The sequence below is a fragment of the Mauremys reevesii genome, linkage group 10 (assembly GCF_016161935.1).
Source record: "Mauremys reevesii isolate NIE-2019 linkage group 10, ASM1616193v1, whole genome shotgun sequence".
NCBI classification, from domain to species: domain Eukaryota; kingdom Metazoa; phylum Chordata; order Testudines; family Geoemydidae; genus Mauremys; species Mauremys reevesii.
In genome coordinates, this window is record NC_052632.1 from 51,154,674 (window position 1) to 51,174,466 (window position 19,793).

Here is a 19,793-nt window from a genome sequence, read left to right on the forward strand (position 1 = left end):
ATTTGAAGAAAGAAACAGCAAAGCATGCACAGCTGATCAAGTTGCTTCTTGGATGGTATCATCTGAATGAGCATTTTTCTGAGTCTCTCTCTCAGCCAGACTGCTAACTCCATACTCTTAAAACACAGCATTGGTTGGAGTGATCAATTCAGCAAACCATTAAAAAAAGTTATGAAGCAAAATTCTTGGTACAACAGATGTATAACTGACATTTTGAGAGTTTTGTTTTGGCAGAGGAGGTCTGTGGATGAGGTGGTAAACAGCTGAACTAATTTATGAGAACAGAGAGAACTGCCAAGTCAATCTCAGGGATGTACTTGAGGCCATGAAAGCAGAAACCCAAATTTGGATTAATTTGCAGGGATTGCTGCTGCTGCTTCAGGATACCTGCTGGCTTAACAGGGATACTGATTTTAAGTGACATTACTCTATTAGTTGAATACCAAATAAAGACTATTTAGCTTTGACTACATAACCATGACTGCTTTCCTTAAAATTAACAGTTCTCTTCTTCCCGGACCTTTCATGACCGAACCATACGTTTTTATATAACTGAACATGACAAATGACTAGCCTTAATCATGATTATTATAAAAGTACATCAATATAAAAGTACTTTAAAACTACTCTTGGTTTAAAGTAATTTTTCCTAAATTTTTGACCATGCCTCTTGTTCTATACACTGAGCATTTACCATTTTAAGTACTGTTTTAGGGATTTAACTTTTTTATGTTTGCACATTTTTTCCCCTCCCTTTACTTTTGCCATTATGCCCTTAGGGCTTTTAACTCATTTTTTTTAATTTTTTGTTTGCTGCCTGCCTGTTTGGGCCCAATTTTGTTTTTTTTCATTGAACCGTTTTTTTTGTTTTGATTTGTTTTTTTTAAATGGGCAGAGGCTCTGTTTTACTACCAATTTAGCAAGCAGGGTGGGCTCCTTAACTAGCCCCACTCCTCCTGGTCCCTTTCCTTTTTGTAATTACCCCACAGACTCCAAGGAGAAACTGCAGAACTGGAATTTGCAAACTAATTTGCAAACTGGACACCATCAAATTAGGCCTGAATAAAGACTGGGAGTGGAGGGGTCACTACAAAAACTAATTTCCCCCCTACTGTTACTCACACCTTCCTGTCAACTGTTTGAAATGGGCCCCCTGATTACATTGGCCTCATTATCACTGCAAAAGTGATGTTTCCTCCCTTGGTATTCTACTATTGAGAATAGCGCACTTTCACTTTAACTGAATGGTCTCATTAGCACTGACCCACCCCCCGCACTTGGTAAGGCAACTCCCATCTTTTCATGTGCTGTATATTTATACCTGCCTACTGTTTTCTCCACTCTATGCATCTGACAAAGTGGGTTTTAACCCACGAAAGCTTATGCCCAAATAAATTTGTTAGTCTCTAAGGTGCCACAAGTACTCCTCATTGTTTTTACTTTTGTTATGTTTCTCATGCCAATTGAACTTGACTCCTTGCATCATTTTCACAAAGCATACCTATGGCACTACAGAGATAGTGAACTTATTTTAAAAGTAAAAGCTTTTATTATGAAGACATGGAAGCTTCTTAATGATTGCAGAGCTTGTGAAGACCTTATACTTAACTTGACGGGCATTTCAAATGCAGAGGTGCTTTAAGGCTGTGGTGGTGCTAAACAGATGGCAGGGGCTTCACATTTCCTCCACTTCCCTCCTTTTGGTTTACTAATTTCCCCTCAAATTAATAGGGTTCTGGCCACTGATGCCTAGAATATTCCCTGGAATTCTGGAGTTGATCAGATGCAACAATAAAAAAAACCACCACATTACAAACAGACAGAGTGGGGGTAACCCCTGCTGTGGGAGATGGGGGAATGGGAGAGAGTCCCAGCCACAGAGGGGAATGAAAGTGCACACAGAGCTGCTGGGGGGGGGGGGGGAAATGGGGGACCCTGGTATGGAGGAGGTGGAACAAAGGGTGCATAGCATCCCTGGCAGAGGAAGATTAGGGGAAGCTGCAGGGTGTCCCTAAAATAGAAGGGAATGGAAAGGACAGTGAGTTTGTGGGGTAGAATGGAGCGATACAAGGAGTAAGCTCGGCTTACACTAGTGTGCCACCCGCTAGTTAAGGTCAAACCTAATTTTCCATTGCAATCTCAGTTCTGATCCTCTTTTCCTCTAACTTTCCAAAATTAACTTGTGTGCCTGTAAACTCACAGCCTTATCCTATTCCAGAGTGGAATTTTGACAAAGTTTGCATTGTATCAGACATAACCAGCTGGCTAGTTCTGTTGCATCATGGCACGAGGCATTCTGGGACACGTCTACAAGGTAATCTTGTCGCAGCACTGAATGGGTATAAATTAGTCAGGTAAGTGGAATTTAACTTTATATACAAACCACTTTACAACCATTAATTAGTTAAGCCTCAGTCTTCATGGAGTATTTCCCTCATTTGTTAAAATGGGACTATGCAGGATACAAAAAGTTAAATGACTTGCCAACATTCAAAAAAGGAAGTAACATTTTAGAGCTGGGGCTAGAACTCTAAAGCTCCTAGGCTTGTCTGGTCAATCCACTAGATCACATTTTCTCAGAATGGTTTAAAAAGGGCTCTCTTTTTAAGGTTATGTATGACTTAAGGGATTTAATATATGAAAAATTTGGGACACACAAAGCAGCCCACTGTTTATGCAACAATTGTAGACCACTCAGTACAGCAACAGGTTTCCTCGGTAGTTATATTACAAAATAATGTATAGCTGGCCAGCAAGACTGGACAGGGACCAAAATAGACAGGACTTAACATGTATTTGCCAGTGGCAACCAGGCAGTATTCCCAGGCAAATGTGGGGCTTAAGTCATAGCCAATTTCTGCAGAGTAAGTTTTTCACTTAAAAAGAAGGAAGTGATAGTACATATGGTTGCAAAAATAATCTGGAAGGTTATTTTATAGCATGCACAAATACACACACAGATTCCTGCTCTGCAAAGCTTAGGAAAAAGGCTCAAACACAGTTAGAGTCCATTTTGATTTCTACAAGCTGTGGTATGTTATCTTGTGCATCCCTGTTTTATTTAGGCTTTCTACTTGCATGATGCTGCTGCTTGCACTGTATACTTCCCACTTCTCTATGTCCTGTTGGAGTCTAGTAGCAGCACAGAACTTAGTTCTCTGCTCCAAAACCAAATGCCATAGCTACACTACCAGCTAAATCAGCACCGCTGCGATGGATGCAGTGGTGTAGATTTAGCAGGTCTAGTGAAGACATGCCTCTCCGAGAGGTGGAAGCTATGTCGGCAGAAGAGCAGCTCCCGTTGACATAGTGTGACGTAGACACCGCTGTAAGTTGACCTAAGTTACATAAACTTCAGTTATGGAACTTATGTACCTGAACTAGCGCAACCTAGAACAATTTACAGCATTAGTGTAGACCAGCCTAAAGTGAGGGAGTGCTTCACGTCACTCTGACACAAACTAGGACCGGCACCAATGTATTTTTGGACAACCTGCCTCCGGCCCTCTGACTAGAAGAATGGGATGCTGTGAGGTATTTAAAACAGGTGATGATGGAAGAGAAAAAGGGTTTTCCTGGAGGAAGTCCCCCTTCCCTGTATTGTTCTTAAAACAAAACAACCCAAAACACACTTACCAGACAACACTGTTCCTCTGACAGGGAACACTGCTAAAGGATCCAAGGTACACCTCTACACTCCTGCCCACATAAGCAGAGGATCAGGAATCACACTTTGGTATATCATAGGGCAGTGCCCAACAGAGCAGCCCAAACTGTCATTTTTGGTCAGTCAAATGTCATAAAATGATGTTTGAAAAGATGCTCTAATACTAAAGTGTTTCATGCACAATAAATGCTAAAAAAATGTATTTTCTAAGACAAATGCACTAAGATCCTGGGTTGGATCCAACCTGAGTTAAAACTGCACTTGTCAGGGTCATGAATGATCTTGCACAGGTTTTAGTTTGGGTACAGTTGACCGTTTTTATCATGCTGGACTCATGTTACTTTTGATGTAATTGACTTTTGACTGCTATTTTAGTGATTAATTGACTTTACCGGTGTAACTGGAAAGAAGATAGAAATCAATCAGTTTGGATGGACAATTTTGTGTCACTCGTTTGATTTGAATGTGGTAACATTCTAGGACTGAGACTATGGTACAATAATTATTTTCAAGTTACGTGATCTGCTCTATCCATATGTTTGTCCTGTGACCACCTCACAACAGCACCATATACAATTATGACCCCAAAGCTTTATTTTTGAGTTGTTTAAAAGAGCTCTTGGTAGATCTATTTTATCGCTTGCAGTTCAGAATGCAGCAGTACTGCTCACTGATGAGTTACCGATGAAATAGCAAAATTACTTTAAAAACTAACCGTTCCAATTTTAAAGCCATTATCAGAATTAGGTCTAGCTATGTTAGCATTTGCTCTATGAGACTGAAATAGGTATTTCTGAACTGACTCCATGAATTCAGTTTCTCCCACTGGTTATGAAGGGTACTACTCTGTGGAACTTGTTCTGTACCCTGAAATTCCCATCATTCCTGCCCATTTTAAAAAAATAAACTTATATCACATTTGAGAAAAATAGCTATAAGAATGACCATTCTTGGTCCTATTATTTATTTCCTTCAATTTCAATCCAGCTAAACCTCAATTAAGTAACCTATTTTCATTAGGACATATGTTAACAGGGGAATATATTTACTTATGTCTGTTTCCATTATGTGGTACAGCATCTCTCCATCACTTTTCCCAAGGTCTTTTTTGTGTGTGAATAGACGTGACACAAAGGTGAGTGCTACATAAATGAAATAATACACAAAGTAGAAATATAAGAAAAATCTTAAAGTTAATAGTTATAAACAGGCTTTACCATGCTTTATCATGACCCTCATAATAAGTATCCTGCCCCCAGCAGCAGCAAATATTTGATGCTTCCGAAAAAAGGAAAACAAAGCTGTAATACATCTGGCCAAATGCGTAATTTTGTACGCATGTGAAGGGGAGAATTCCCTTCTGACACCTGAGGTGATCAATTTATACCCTGAAGCATGAAATCTGATAAACTGTAGCTATGCATGCTAAGAGAAGTAATTGATCGTAAGACTACTCCACCTCTTAAAAACACAGCTATGATATTTATCCAACCTCCTGAAGCAGAGATTTCCCCAGGCTGAGTAGCCACTGTGCGCAGTATTATTTTTGTTTGTTTTAGATGTATTTAGCTATTAATTTAATGGAGAGTCCACTTGTTTGCTTATTAAGTGACAGTTCTACTCTGAAAAATGCCATTGTAGAGTTCCATGTTTATGGTGCCTTACTGATTTCAGATTGTGTGTGTTCAGCTTACAAGTAGACATCTCGAAGTCAGGCAGAAAGTCATGAAATACTGCTTTCACCTGAGGGAGCAGGCAAGGGTCATGGGGAATGTACTGAAAAGGTCAGAATTCTTCCTGGAGAGATGGAACCAAATGGCAGTGATGTAGAACTTCACCGTCTGCCATCAGACCCCTTGCTTCCAAAGTTGCACAATCAACTCTCTTTCTGGTCTTATTCTTCATTTACATGGAATCGACAGGAGAACTGATGAGACATCATGGGCTCAAATGCCAATAAACACACAAGTGACACATCACATCACTAGCCCAATGCTTGGCTGAAATCATCTTATGAATGAAGAATAGTTGGTTGAAGTTAAACTCAAGCAAAACTGAGGTCATGTTGATTGGCACAGGAAAACAATTTTGAGATGTTTGCAGCCATGGGGCATCCTTTTCTGGCTGAAAATGTACATCCACAACTGGTCACATCAGTCTGCAGTTTAGGAGTACTCCTGTACCCCTCACTTATGCTATGCACTAACAGAGCCACATCCACAAGCAACATGTTCTGCCATGTACAGCTAGCTAGGAAACCACATCCCATCCTGGTGAATCAGGATCTTTCCTTGGTAATACACACCTTTGTCACCTCCCAAAGGGAGTACAGCGTTGGAAGTTTACTTGGGCATGAAACAGTCAGTTCTCAGTAAACTGCAACAAGTGCAGAATGCAGAAGCAGCAAGCCTCCTCAGCAAAACCAGGCTATAATAAATACATCAAACCTGTTCTGGGCTCACTACACCATCTCCTCACAAAATATCACATCTAATTCAAAAGTTCAGGTCTTTTCTTCAAGGTACTCAAAGACATGGAACTCAGGATGTCTAAGAGACTGCCTAAAGTTTGAGGATGGGAACTGTGGTTGAGAACTCCACACCTATGGTACCGTGGAACTTTGTACAGCAAGGATAAATTTTGTGTGCATTGAGCTTTCCCAGAAGCTAGTCCACAATTGTTGAATTAACCTTTACAGGGTCAAAGAAAAACAAAAACAAAACAAAAAAACCTCAAATCTCACTACTTAACATCTAAGTTTAAGGTATACTTCTTTGAGCTTGTCTTTACAACACAAAGTTGCAAATTCAACATACAAAAAGTCCTCATGCAATTTTCTGCCAAGAGAGGAACGAAAGAACTAGCCATGATAGATGCTAGCAACGTCATTTAATGCATTATTGGAAGCCATTTCAATAGCACAGTGATGAGGACAGTGTAAGAACTTGAACAGAATATTTTTACCCCTAACAGCCAGCCTCAAACTGACTGTAGGCTTAAACTAAAGCTGGGTTTTGGGGGTTTTTGCCCATCACCACCAGGAATGAAGGCCTGTAGTTCAAATTATGTTATATCTTTGCAGCGCCATCAAATACTATACAGTTAACACAGGTGCAAAGCAAAATGCAGAAAAATGGCAGCCTAATACCTGGAACTTGGTTAATATTTCTGTTATGTTATGATGTACAGGAAGGAAATAATCCATTTCACTCTTCCATCACATTCGACAATTAAGTAATGAATAATGCAAACTTACTGTTTTCACTAAAGAAAGCAGTCAAATTCTGAATATACACTAGATTTGTTGAGTAAGAAGAATCTGCTTTTATACAGTCCTTTTGAAAGTAAAAACCAAACGTTAAGTATCTGTATAGGCTGATTCTGCAACAGGATTTGCACACATGGACCTCAGACCAGCATAGCCCAAAGGTCTGTGTGGTCACAAGACTCTATTAGCGTGAACCAAATTGCAGAATTTAGACCACATGGTTTAGTTTATTTGTAGAATGCATTTTTGAATACTTTAGCAGGTGCATATGTAATGCTGACAGGATCAAACCTGGGACCTCTGAAGCCTAGTGTATGAGCCTCTACTGCATGAGCTAAAAGCCACTTGGCTTTTAGATAAGGCTGTAGCAGACTCAATCTCTAGGTCAGTCGTTCTCAACCCATGGCCAACTTGCAGCCCAATTAGCACACTGCTATGGCCCATGCAACCTTCACTGGTATAACACAGAAAGAGCTGCATAGGTGGCCTACCATGGTAAACAGGCTGAGAACCACCACTTTAGGTGGTCTAGGTGCCACCAGAGAGGGACAGAGCATCACACCTAGCAGGCGTGTGTTAGACATGGGGAAAGAGTATTTTATCTGGTATACCGACAAGACATGCTGCCATAAGAATGGACTGATATTAGCATCAGTTGATCAAGCAGAAAAGGAGCATTTCTATAGTGCTCACTCCTTACAAGGTTCTTTGTTACAGTCTACTATTCTGGTTGTGGCCTATATCCATGGTCCATCTTTAATACAGCCCAATTTTAAACACATCACCTCTCCATCCCAAGAGTCATTTTGACAGTGGACAGTATCAATACTCACCCTTTGAAACACAGGCATGCCAGTGGCAGTTAATTCCCAGGCAGGTGAATGCACATCCCCATACAGGTACATTATCCTCCACTTTGCCTGAATCTATTCACAGCAACCCAGGACCTACCACCCCACTCGCTTTTCAGATACTCATACAGGGTAAACCATACACCCACCCACCCCCACCCCCCGCATTTGTGTTTCACACAGGCCAATGTTGCTCTCACTTACCATGGTGACTTTGGAGGTGTTTCAGGTGATTTGGTTCTTACGTACAGCTGTCTCACTCAGTTCATGTCATGGTCAGAGGCAGTTTTATCAGGCCTTTCCCATCCATTCAACTAAAAATAACCTGCTCCCTAATACTCCCTAAAAATAATACTAAAACCCACACTTCCTCTCTTGTTCCACATTCAGACTCAGCAAACCATTAGCCCTAGAAAGCCAGTTACAGAGTCATTAAAAGTTCATTCCTCCCCAGGAGTACAGCGATTAATAAATTAGAACAGGGAGACACCAAAAAGCCTGGTCCCCTTTTTTTTTTTGGCGAGGAGAAAAAGTCAGAGGCCAATGCCCCTGTCTTGGTTCTGGGACCTGCCTTGGCGCTGGGACCTGCCTATTCTTAGTGGTGCAGGGGGAAATCCTATGTCCAGAGACTCTCCCTGAGATGTTTTTTTTTTCTGTAGAGGGGGGCAGACAGTGATGTAAGGAGACCTGTGCCCTCACTGAATTTGTGCGTGTGTGTGGGGAGGGAATAGGGTTCCTACAGAACTTTTTGTGGTTGAAGGACCCTGTCAAGGAAGGGTGGCTGCAATAATGACTACAATAACGCGTGTTCCTCCTGGGGGGAAAGGCCAGTGGCCCTCCCTGGATGAGAGATCTGTAACTTGAAGGGAGAGGCCTGTTCCCCTCAGGGGCGGGGAGGTCTGTATCGAGGGAGGGGTGGAGGAGGCCTGTTCCCCGCAGTGGAGGATGGGGGCTGTATCGGGAGAGGGGGAGCCTGTGGGGTCCCTTCCTGGCGGGGGCTGTATCCGGGAAAGGGGTAGGGAAAGGCCCGTGTCCCTCCCTGGCGGGGGGGAGGGGCCGTTCCCCTCAGTGGCGGTTGGGGGCTGTATGGAGGGGAGGCCTGTATCCCTCCCTGGCTGAGGGGTCTGTAACCTGGCGGGAGAGGCCTGGCCCCCCGAGTTGCGGCTGGGGCTGTATCGGGGTTGGGGAGGCCTGTGTCCCTCCCTGGCGGGGGTGAGGGGCTGTATCCCGGTGCCGGTGGCCCTCGCTCCTCTGCCCGACCGATGCTCTCCGCTGTGCCTGCACGAAGCCCCTCGCTGCCGCCGGCCCCGCAGTCACCGCCGCTCCCGCACCAAGCGCATCCTTCCTCGCCGCTTCCTCTCTGCCTCTGGGGGCAGGGCAGCCTCCGCCACTCCCCGCCGGAAGCGACCTATGGACCCACAACGAGGCTGGCCGGGTTGCCGGCGGCCGGACCAATCCGAAGTCGATAGGGGCGGAGGCGGGGCCGCTGGTCGGGGCGTGACGCAGTGCGCACGAGCGCGGGCGGTGTGCCTCGGCCGCCATGTTGGTAAAGGGCAATGAGACGCTGCGTGGGAGGCCTGTTCCCCAAGCTGCGCGTGAAGGGGATTCAACTCCGCCCTTTCCCATCAGCCACCCCTCCCCCCATCCCTTCCGGGGCTAAAGGAGACCTGCCTCTGGGCTGCCCCTCGCCTTTGTTTGGGGTGGTCACTTCCCATCCCCAGGTGAGGGGACAGCCCTTCCCCCTCAGCGGGGCACTTCCCCAGGGGCTGCTCTGCTGGCTGCCGCTCGCTAGAGTAATCAGTGCCCAAATAGTTCACTCGGCAGATTTAGTCAGTGGAACTCACTGCCACAAGGTATTATTGAGGCCAAGAGCTTAGCAGGATTCCAGGAAGGACTGTATACTTACACAGATAATGAGACCATCCACAGTAACATGAGAAGATTTAACAAAATAGAAGGGATATAAGGGAATGCTGCAGGGAATGACTGATGGGGCTTAGCAAGAAGCTTCCCCTTGTCACAATTCAGGGCAACAGCACCTGTATTCCCCCTCTGTGGCCTAGCAAGGGCACCCACTCTGGGCTCCTGGCTCCTTAGCTATCACTTCTCTAAGGGGGGGAGCCATGTTTCTGTCTCTCCAGAACAGGTTTTTTCCAGGCTGCACAGTTCCCTGTCTACACTGTATTATTCCCAGCAAGCCAGAGGACCTAAACAGACCAGCATCCACGCTTTTCTCTCTCTTCGTAATTGACCACAGTTACAAGTTACCACACAGCTCTTTCTAAGCAAGCACCTTTATTCTTAAGGTGAAAGCACTAGAGAGAAAACGTTAAAAATAAAAGAGAACCTACACACATGCTAATAAGTTTACCAGAGACCACTACAACTCCAGCAGGGTCTCTGGTAGGAGTCAGTCCTCCAAGCTCAGACGAGCAGGAGAGCCCAAGAGAGGAGGACTCCTGCCTCATACTGAGAAAGCAGGGCGGTCAGCGAGTTATCTTAAGTGCCTATACGCAAATGCAAGAAGCCTGGGAAACAAGCAGGGAGAACTGGAAGTCCTGGCACAGTCAAGGAACTATGATGTGATTGGAATAACGGAGAGTTGGTGGGATAACTGTCATGGATGGATATCAACCGTTCAGAAAGGACAGGCAGGGCAGAAAAGGTGGGGGAGTTGCATTGTATGTAAGAGAGCAGTATGACTGCTCAGAGCTCCAGTATGAAAGTACAGAAAAACCTGAGTGTCTCTGGATTAAGTTTAGAAGTGTGAGCAACAAGAGTGATATTATGGTGAGAGTCTGCTATAGACCACCAGACCAAGGGGATGAGGTGGATGAGGCTTTCTTCCGGCAACTAACAGAAGTTACTAGATCACAGGCCCTGGTTCTCATGGGAGACTTCAGTCACCCTGATATCTGCTGGGAGAGCAATACAGCAGTGCACAGACAGTCCAGGAAGTTTTTGGAAAGTGTAGGGGACAATTTCCTGGTGCAAGTGCTGGAGGAACCAACTAGGGGCAGAGCTCTTCTTGACCTGCTGTTCACAAACAGGGAAGAATTAGTAGGGGAAGAAAAAGGAGTTGGCGGATGTGATTGCAGAGCCATTGGCCATTATCTTTGAAAACTCATGGCGATCGGAGGAGGTCCCGGATGACTGGAAAAAGGCTAATGTAGTGCCCATCTTTAAAAAAGGGAATAAGGAGGATCCAATCAGCCTCACATCAGTCTCTGGAAAAATCATGGAGCAGGTCCTCAAGGAATCAATTCTGAAGCACTTAGAAGAGAGGAAAGTGATCAGGAACAGTCAGCATGGATTCACCAAGGGCAAGTCAGGCCTGACTAACCTAATTGCCTTCTATGATGAGATAACTGACTCTGTGGATGAGGGTAAAGCAGTGGACATGTTATTCCTTGACTTTAGCAAAGCTTTTGTTACGGTCTCCCACAGTATACTTACCGGCAAGTTAAAGAAATATGGGCTGGATGAATTGACTATAAAGTGGATAGAAAGCTGGCTAGATCGTCGGGCTTAACGGGTAGTGATCAATGGCTCCATGTCTAGTTGGCAGGTGGTATCAAGCGGAGTGCCCCAGGGGTTGGTCCTGGGACTGTTTTTCTTCAATATCTTCATTAATCATCTGGAGGATGACGTGGACTGCACCCTCAGCAAGTTTGCAGGTGACACTAAATTGGGAGGAGTGGTAGATATGCTGGTGGATAGGGATGGGATACAGAGGGACCTAGAAAAATTAGAGGATTGGGCCAAAAGAAACCTGATGAGGTTCAACAAGGACAAATACAGAATCCTGCACTTAGGACGGAAGAAACCCATGCTACAGACTAGGGACCGAATGGCTAGGCATCAGGTGTGCAGAGAAGGACCTAGGGGTTACAGTGGACAAAAAGCTGGATATGAGTCAACAGTGTGCCCTTGTTGTAGGGTGACCAGATCACCCAGGTCAAATATCGGGACATGGCGGGTGGGGACAGGGACAGAGGGGAAAAAAATGGCGACAGAGCAAAAAAAAAAAAATCCCCCACCCCCGATTCCTCCTCCCTCCGCAAGCGCTGGAGGGAGGCCCGGGAGACTCAGGGGGAGGAAGCGGCCGCTGGCCAAGCTTGGCGGCTGCGGCTCTAGCACCCATTAACCCCCCGAGCCCGGACCTGCTGCGGGGACCCAGCGCGCACCCAGCCCCTGGCCAGTCGCGTCTGGGCTGGCTGCCCAGCTGGTGCAATCCCGCGGGCGGCCCCGGAGTGGGGGCAGCAGGCCCCAGCCCTCCCATCCCGCTTGGGTCCCGCAGGAGAACGAATGGGGCTGGGCTGCCGATGCCTCCGCTGCGGGATTGCACCAGCCGGGCAGCCAGCCCAGACACGACTGGCCAGGGGCTGGGCGCAGCGTGCGCGCTGCTGGGTCCCTGCAGCAGGCCCGGGCTCAGGGGGTTCTGGCCCGGGCGCCAAAGCCGCAGCCGCTGAGCGCCACGTGCTTGGCCGCTTCCTCCCACCGCGGCAGTGGGAGCTGCAGCAGCGGCTGCTCCCGAGTCCTGCTGCCCAGGTGGGGAGAACAGCCGCCGCCTGGCCCCGCGGGCCGCCCCCCTACTCTCCCTTCAGGTACCGAGTCCTGCCTGCTTGGGGCCAGGCCAGACACACACTCACCCCGGCCCCGCACTCCCCTGCGTCTCCTGGGCATGGCATGCTTGGCAAGAGGCGGGGATTTGGGGAGGGAGCCAATGGGGGAAGAAGGGGGCAGAGTCAGGGCGGGGGAGGGCACGAGCCCTTCTGGGCTCCGGAGCCTTTGCTTGTTTGTCCAGTGTCCCGACCTAACATTGGTCGGGACGCGGGACAAACAAGCAAATATCGGGACAGTCCCGATAAAATCGGGACGTCTGGTCACCCTACCTTGTTGCCAAGAAGGGTAATGGCATTTTGGGCTGTATAAGTTGGGGCATTGCCAGCAGATTGATGGATATGATCATTCCCCTCTATTCGACATTGGTGAGGCCTCATCTGGAGTACTGTGTCCAGTTTTGGGCCCCACACTACAAGAAGGATGTAGAAAAATTAGAAAGAGTCCAGCGGAGGGCAACACAAATGATTAGGGGGCTGGAGCACATGACTTATGAGGAGAGGCTGAGGGAAATGGGATTGTTTAGTCTGCAGAAGAGAAGAATGAGGAGGGATTTGATAGCTGCTTTCAACTACCTGAAAGGGGGTTCCATAGAGGATGGATCTAGACTGTTCTCAGTGGTAGCAGATGACAGAATAAGGAGTAATGGTTTCAAGTTGCAGTGGGGGAGGTTTAGGTTGGATATTAGGAACAACTTTTTCACTAGGAGGGTGGTGAAACACTGGAATGGGTTACCTAGGGAGGTGGTGGAATCTCCTTCCTTAGAGGTTTTTAAGGTCAGGCTTGACAAAGCCCTGGCTGGGATGATTTAGTTGATGTTGGTCCTGCTTTGAGCAGGGGGTTGGACTAGATGACCTCCTGAGGTCCCTTCCAACCCTGATATTCTATGATTCTAAGCTCATAACATCTTCAGTTCAGGACAAGCACATCCATGCATATGTTAGTTTTTCCATCTTACAGACCTGAGCCTTTGATCTTCAGGTTCTAGGATCAGGTAATCAGTAGACAACAGTCCCTTCTTTAGTGAGTACCTTCAGATGGCTAGGTTTTTGCATAACTGAGGTAAGGAGGAGTGTGGAATTTCCATTCACCTCCTCCTAGCTAGTTTCCAGGAAATCCAACCTGCACATATTAGTCTAAAAGATTATTCCTGTCTGCCACATTGTTCAATATAGCGCTTTGACCATCCTGGCCCAAAATAATACCATATCTTTTGCATTTACTATAATGGACTCCAAAGATAATAAGGTTTTTCAAAGATATTGCAGGAAATTGCTACCACTGTCACACACCTTCCTCTGAATTATCTGGTTTTGGCCTCTGGTCAGCCAGAGTACTGGATTACCTAGATCACTGTCTTGATGCAGTATGGCATTTCCTGTGGCTACTACTATGAGTTCAGTTTGTAGAATTTGGCCAGTTTTTGAAACTTATGCCTGGGCCACCACATGGCACAGAGTAAGTGTGTTTAAGCCATGTTACCAAACTGGTTCAAAAACATGATTGAGTCCCTGGTGTGTAAGGAGTCTTTGGGCCTTTAAAGGGCAGCAGAAAAAACACAGAAACCAGATTTTATCACCATAATCAACTGTGACACAGCAAAGAGACTCGCCCCAACTGCATCCATGCTCTTATTAAGGCATGGCTGAGCTGCATGTAAAAGAAATCCTTTAGCAGTATTCCTCATTTGCCAAAGAATTAATCTGTGTATTGCATGGCAGAATATTAGGATCCATTAAAGGTGAGGCTGAACTGAGCTGTGAACCATGTTTACAAGGGTATTTAATGGTCTGAATCACCTCAAGCTGCCATTTATTTCAATGATCATTAAATCAAGATATTATAGCAGCATTTTCAGAAGAGAGGTTACCATGGTGACCATTAAAGGACTAATCTTATTATCACAGTTTGTTATTCCAATGAGTTGTTTGTTTACAAGCGCTCCAGGTTGTATATTTCAGTCCACAGAAAACACTTCTTCCCAGTACAAATCTGTTTCACTCAGCACTCAGCTTCCAATTGCATATTAGTCTGGGGAGCCATGGAAACCCTGGTGTTTTGGCATTGGGTTTGTCGAGGATTTTGATTTTAGTGCCATGAAACAAGATAAAACTCAGCCCACTTGCACAGAATGTAAATCATTCAGTGTGTTTAAAGCAGAAAGAAGGTCAGGGAGACCCAGCATAAGAGACCGACACCAGCTGGTCATTAAAAATGACCTGCAAAGGAGAAAAAAGGAATGTATCCATTTTTATGGTGCATGAAGAAAGCCTGAAAGATTTGTGGATTTTCTTCTTTTTTTCCCCTTCAACATCACCAATTTCAAGCCAGATCTTCCCTAATTTTGCTGGAGAGCCTCAGAGAAGTGGACCAAGAGCTCTCTTAGCCCTCAATTGAAGGAGTGAGGTATTGACTCTTTAGAGAGAGATTTTCTCCTAAGTGTTCCTCAGTCATTGGTGCTAAATGGGCATGAACAAAAACAATTTTGAAAGTCTGAATAAAAATCACTTCCCCTTCATTCTTCTTCCTTGGGATCCGTGATGTCAGTTCAACAGTCATCCACAGAGTCTTGTAGGTTAAATTACACTCCAGTTTCCCCTGTAAAATACAAATTGAGAAAAAAAAAATCTTTTCAGTCCTTCATACATCATGAAGTTAAAAAAATAAGCGCAGAGCCCCCTTTTTTTGCTTTGTCTTTTACCTTTGAAGTCCAAACACTTGGGACAGCAGCATTCTTCTCTGAGGCAAAGGGCAGGGATGGTAGAAATAGGATTTACTGTCACAAAGTGTCTGCCCCCATTGCCATATACATTATTAAATGCCAGATAAATGGCCTACTAAAAATGACTGACTTTTTTTAGTTTTGCCCAGGCCCATACATTGTCTACACTGTAAATATGTTAGTGCTAGCTAGGACTGTAGCAACAGAGGCTAGTCAACCATGTCTGCTCACCCTTGCAACAGAACCAAGGGACCTGATCAGGAGCAAGGGTCATGACTTATGTCAGCTGCCAGTGCACAGAGGAGCTGCACCAGCTTCCCCCAGCCAAGCCCCCGGGGCCACTAGAAAACTGAAGTAGCAACAAGGCAGCTGTGGGGGAGGGGGCAGGGAAGGTCAACAAGAACATGCAGGAGCCTCTGGATTTTTCCTGCAGTCCTCCTGATGTCACAGCACCCATCTTTCAGCATCAGTCCCAACACGCTGCTAGCTCACTAGTGCCACCTCTAGGTCATAGTTTTTAATACCTTCGGTTGTCTTTCCCCCACCTCCATTCTTCTGATCCTTACAATGCCCCCAACACTCTTCATCTCTCTGTCTCTCCTGCTCTCCATCCTCTTGCTCCAATTCCCTCATCATCCCTGGTTTGATTACTTTGGTGTATAAAGAACCCCAATAAAACACTTAAACTATACACTAAATACATTTTTCAAAGAGGCTGTATGTGTAGATACCTATCTCGGGCACCCCTATTAACTTCAGACTGTTTGCATGGGAGCCAATTTAACTTCCAGGACTTCCCTCAGCAGATTAGGATGTAGGGAGCCATTATGGATCCTTCTTTGAGGCCTGTGCTGCTCCAATAGCTCGCCCCTTCGGGAAGGGGAACTGCCCCTGTTCCACAACCAGGGCAGGGCCGGCTTTAGGGTGATTCCCCTGATTCCCAGGAATTGGGCCCCATGCCTAAGAGGGTCCCGCAGTGTCCGGAAGAGGGGCCCCACACCCTCCACCAAAGTGCCAATGGAAACAGTGGCAACCGATTGAGCTGCTGCCGAATTGCCACCGCTATCTTTGGCGGCAGCTCAATTGCTGCCACTGCCTTCGGCAGCATTGAGGTGGCAGCTCTTTCCAATCGGGCCCCACATGTCCTAAAGCCGGCCCTGAACCAGGGGATTCCTCTGAGCCATGGAGAAAAGGTCAGGATTTGGCACTAAGGCCCTGATCCACAAAGGTATTTAAGCTCCTAACTTGCATGGAAATTCAGAGTCTAAATAAGTTCATGGATGTAGGCAGAAGAGCCTTTACTAATGCTGGCAAGATGGAAATCCTGATGCCCCAGTTTAGAAACGAACATCTGCTCCAAAGCAGGAAGACCTCCCTGTTCTATTTCACAACACATACTTGTAGGAAATTAAAGGCCTAATGCTTACCCCCATTCTTGCACAGGTGTAGGTCACAACACAGGTTACAAGGCAGCAGAGAATCAGGGTGGAATGACCTTTGGGAAAACCTTTTCCTAGCACTGGCTAGAATCCCTTCAGTTATAACTGGTAGACTCATGGGATTATCAGCACAATACTCATTCGCCCCTCTGCTGAAACTGGCCCTGTGAGGCCTCATCTTTGCAGTGATTTTGAAGAGAAAATGACGACACAATTGTATTGCAAGAACTGTCTGTTTTTAAAGTTCACCAGGATGAGCAAATGCAGAGATAACTACAGGCAAGACTTAAACCCTGCAAGCCTGTTACATTGCATTGCTTTGTGTGCTGATGCAGCACAGGTTTATTATTTTTAAAATCATTTCCAGCATAGGTGATGATGACTCCATGGGTGCTCTGGGGCTGGAGCACCCATGGAAAAAAAATAGTGAGTGCTGAGCACCCACCAACCACCCACCAATCAGCTGTTCGGTGGCGGGCAGAAGGCACTGGGAGGAGGGGACAGAGAGGGGGCAGGAAAAGGCAACGTGAGGGTAGGGCCCTGGGTGAAGGGAAGACTGGGGTTGGGGTCTCAGGACAGAGTGGGTGTGGAGCACCCACCCAGAAAGAAGAAAGTTGGCGCTTGTGATTTCCTTTCTTTTTTCCTATTGCTTTCTCTCTCTCTTGATCTAGCTGGTGCTTCTGGGTAAGTTAGAAACTTGTGAGTTTTGGCAAGGGAAAAGCTCTAGCACTGGAATAGCAGAGGTAGCTGCTGAGCAGGCTTCAGGGCAGGGGCGGCTCTAGAAATCAGGCTGCCCCAAGCAGCGCGGAGCGCTGCGCCGCCCTTCCCCGGTCCCGCGGCGGGTCCCCTCTTCCCGCGGCTCCGGTTGAGCTCCTGCCGGCATGCCCGGGACCAGCGGACCTGCCGCAGTCATGCCTGCGGGAGCTCAACCGGAGCCGCGGGAAGACGGGACCCGCCGCAGTCATGCCTGCGGCAGGTCCGCTTGTTCCGGGCTCCGGTGGACCTGCCGCAGGCATGCCGGCGGGAGCTCAACCGGAGCCAAATGCCGCCCCCCCGGGAAACGGCCGCCCCAAGCGCCTGCTTGGCGCGCTGGGGTCTAGAGCCGCCCCTGCTTCAGGGGCCTCAACAGGACTGGATGGAGACAAGGGTGACCAGCTAGCAAGTGTGAACAATTGGGCCGGTGGGCGGGGGTTATAATCACCTATATAAGACAAAGCCCTGAATAGCGAGACTGTCCCTATAAAATTGGGACATCTGGTCACCCTAAGGGGATCCCAGGACTAGGGTACATGAAGTTTCTGCAGGTTATGAACTAGGGGGGAATCACACATTTCATTGCTTTTGTGGGCAACGCTCCTTGTTGTGCACTGAAGGTGCTGCTTGCATCCCTCGTTCTCCCACACATGTTTCCTGTGCCACCCTCCCATCCCCGCGTAGTTCAGGGATTTCCTGCAACCCATCCCTTCCCCTTCCTTATGTCAGGGGTGGTGTGTCCCACATTCCCCTCTCCCAGCATGCTAGGGCCTCTGTGTGCCCCCTGTGCCAGGGGCTCTGTGTATGTCTCCATGCCTCCCTCTACCTTTCTGAGGGTATGTCTACACTACAAAATTAGGTCAATTTAATAGAAGTCAATTTTTTAGAAATGGATTTGATACAGTCGATTGTGTGTGTCCTCACTAAGCACATTACATTGGCGGAGTGCGTCCACAGTACTGAGACAGCGTCGACTTTCGGAGTGTTGCACTGTGGGTAGCTATCCCACAGTTCCCGCTGTCTCCACGGTGCCCATTGGAATTCTGGGTTGAGCTCCCACTGCCTGATGGGGCAAAAACATTGTCACGGGTGATTCTGGGAACATGTCGTCAGGCCCCCCTCCCTCCCTCCCTGCCTCCGTGAAAGTAACGACAAAAAGTTGTTTCTCGCCTTTTTTCCTGGGTTACCCATGCAGACAACATACCACGGCAAGCATGGAGCCTGCTCAGCTCACGGTCACCGTACGTCTCCTGGGTGCTGCTGACAGACGTGGTACTGCATTGCTACACAGCAGCAGCTCCTTGCCTTTGCAAGTTAGCAAAGACGGTTAGCAGCTGTATTGTACCGTCTGCTGCTGTCTCCTGGTTGCTCCTGGCCGGCCTCGGTGAGGTCAGTCGGGGGCACCTGGGCAGACATGGGTGCTCCTGGCCGGCCTCAGTGAGGTCGGTCGGGGGCGCCTGGACAAAAATGGGAATGACTTCAGGTCATTCTCTTCTTTAAGTTTCCTCTAATGGAGATTCAGTCCTGCCTGGAATATCATTTGAGCTGGAGGCTTTTGCCTCAGACTGCTCTCCCAGCCGGCAGCACCACGCAATCGCACCTACCCCAGTCTACCCCTTGCTCCCATGGCTCATGAAGCCTGGACAGTAGTAAGGAGCAGTTCAACTATAGGCTGAGCAAGTGCAGAATGGTGGTGGAATATGTCTTTGGATGTTTAAAAGCTCGCTGGTGCTGTTTACTGACTAGGCTGTTTGGGATTAGAAGAGCCTGTTGATTTTAATTCCCAGTAAGCCAACCCTGTAAGCCATGTCATCAGTCACCCCTCCCTCAGTGAGAGCAATGGCTGAGAATTGTTTCGCATCTTTTTTCCGCGCAGACACCATACCACAGCAAGCATGGAGCCCGCTCAGATCACCATGGCAGTTATGAGCACTGTAAACACCACACACATTATCCTGCAGTATATACAGCACCAGAACCTGCAAAAGGAGGCGAGGAGACAACGGCAGCACGGTGATGAGAATAATGAGGACATGGACACAGACTTCTCTCAAAGCACAGGCCCTGGCAATTTGGACATCATGGTGGTAATGGGGCAGGTTCATGCCATGGAACGCTGATTCTGGGCCCGGGAAACAAGCACAGATTGGTGGGACTGCATAGTGTTGCAGGTCTGGGATGATTCCCAGTGGCTGCAAAACTTTCGTATGCGTAAGGACACTTTCATGGAACTTTGTGACTGGCTTTCTCCTGCCCTGAAGTGCAAGAATACCAAGATGAGAGTAGCCCTCATAGTTCACAAGCGAATGGCTATAGCCCTGAGGAAGCTTGCAACACCAGACAGCTACCGATCAGTCGGGAATCAATTTGGAGTGGGCAAATCTACTGTGGGGGCTGCTGTGATCCAAGTAGCCTACGCGATCACTGAGCTGCTGCTATTAAGGGTAGTGACTCTGGGAAACGTGCAGGT

The 19,793-nt window shown here is 47.1% G+C and overlaps 1 protein-coding gene across 3 annotated transcripts in view; it reads right to left on the bottom strand.

Moving 5' to 3' along the window:
- Nucleotides 1-9,217, bottom strand: part of XPO6 (exportin 6) — a 113,231-nt gene extending 104,014 nt beyond the window's left edge. For 2 of the 3 annotated variants that reach the window (XM_039491378.1, XM_039491377.1), the window contains exon 1: nucleotides 7,991-9,217. In XM_039491378.1, coding sequence (XP_039347312.1) covers nucleotides 7,991-7,993 — 3 coding nt within the window. In that variant the 5' untranslated portion in view covers nucleotides 7,994-9,217. The remainder of the gene's footprint in view (nucleotides 1-7,990) is intronic. The other variant, XM_039491376.1, reaches the window with a different exon arrangement.
- Between the last annotated feature and the right edge of the window lie 10,576 nt (nucleotides 9,218-19,793).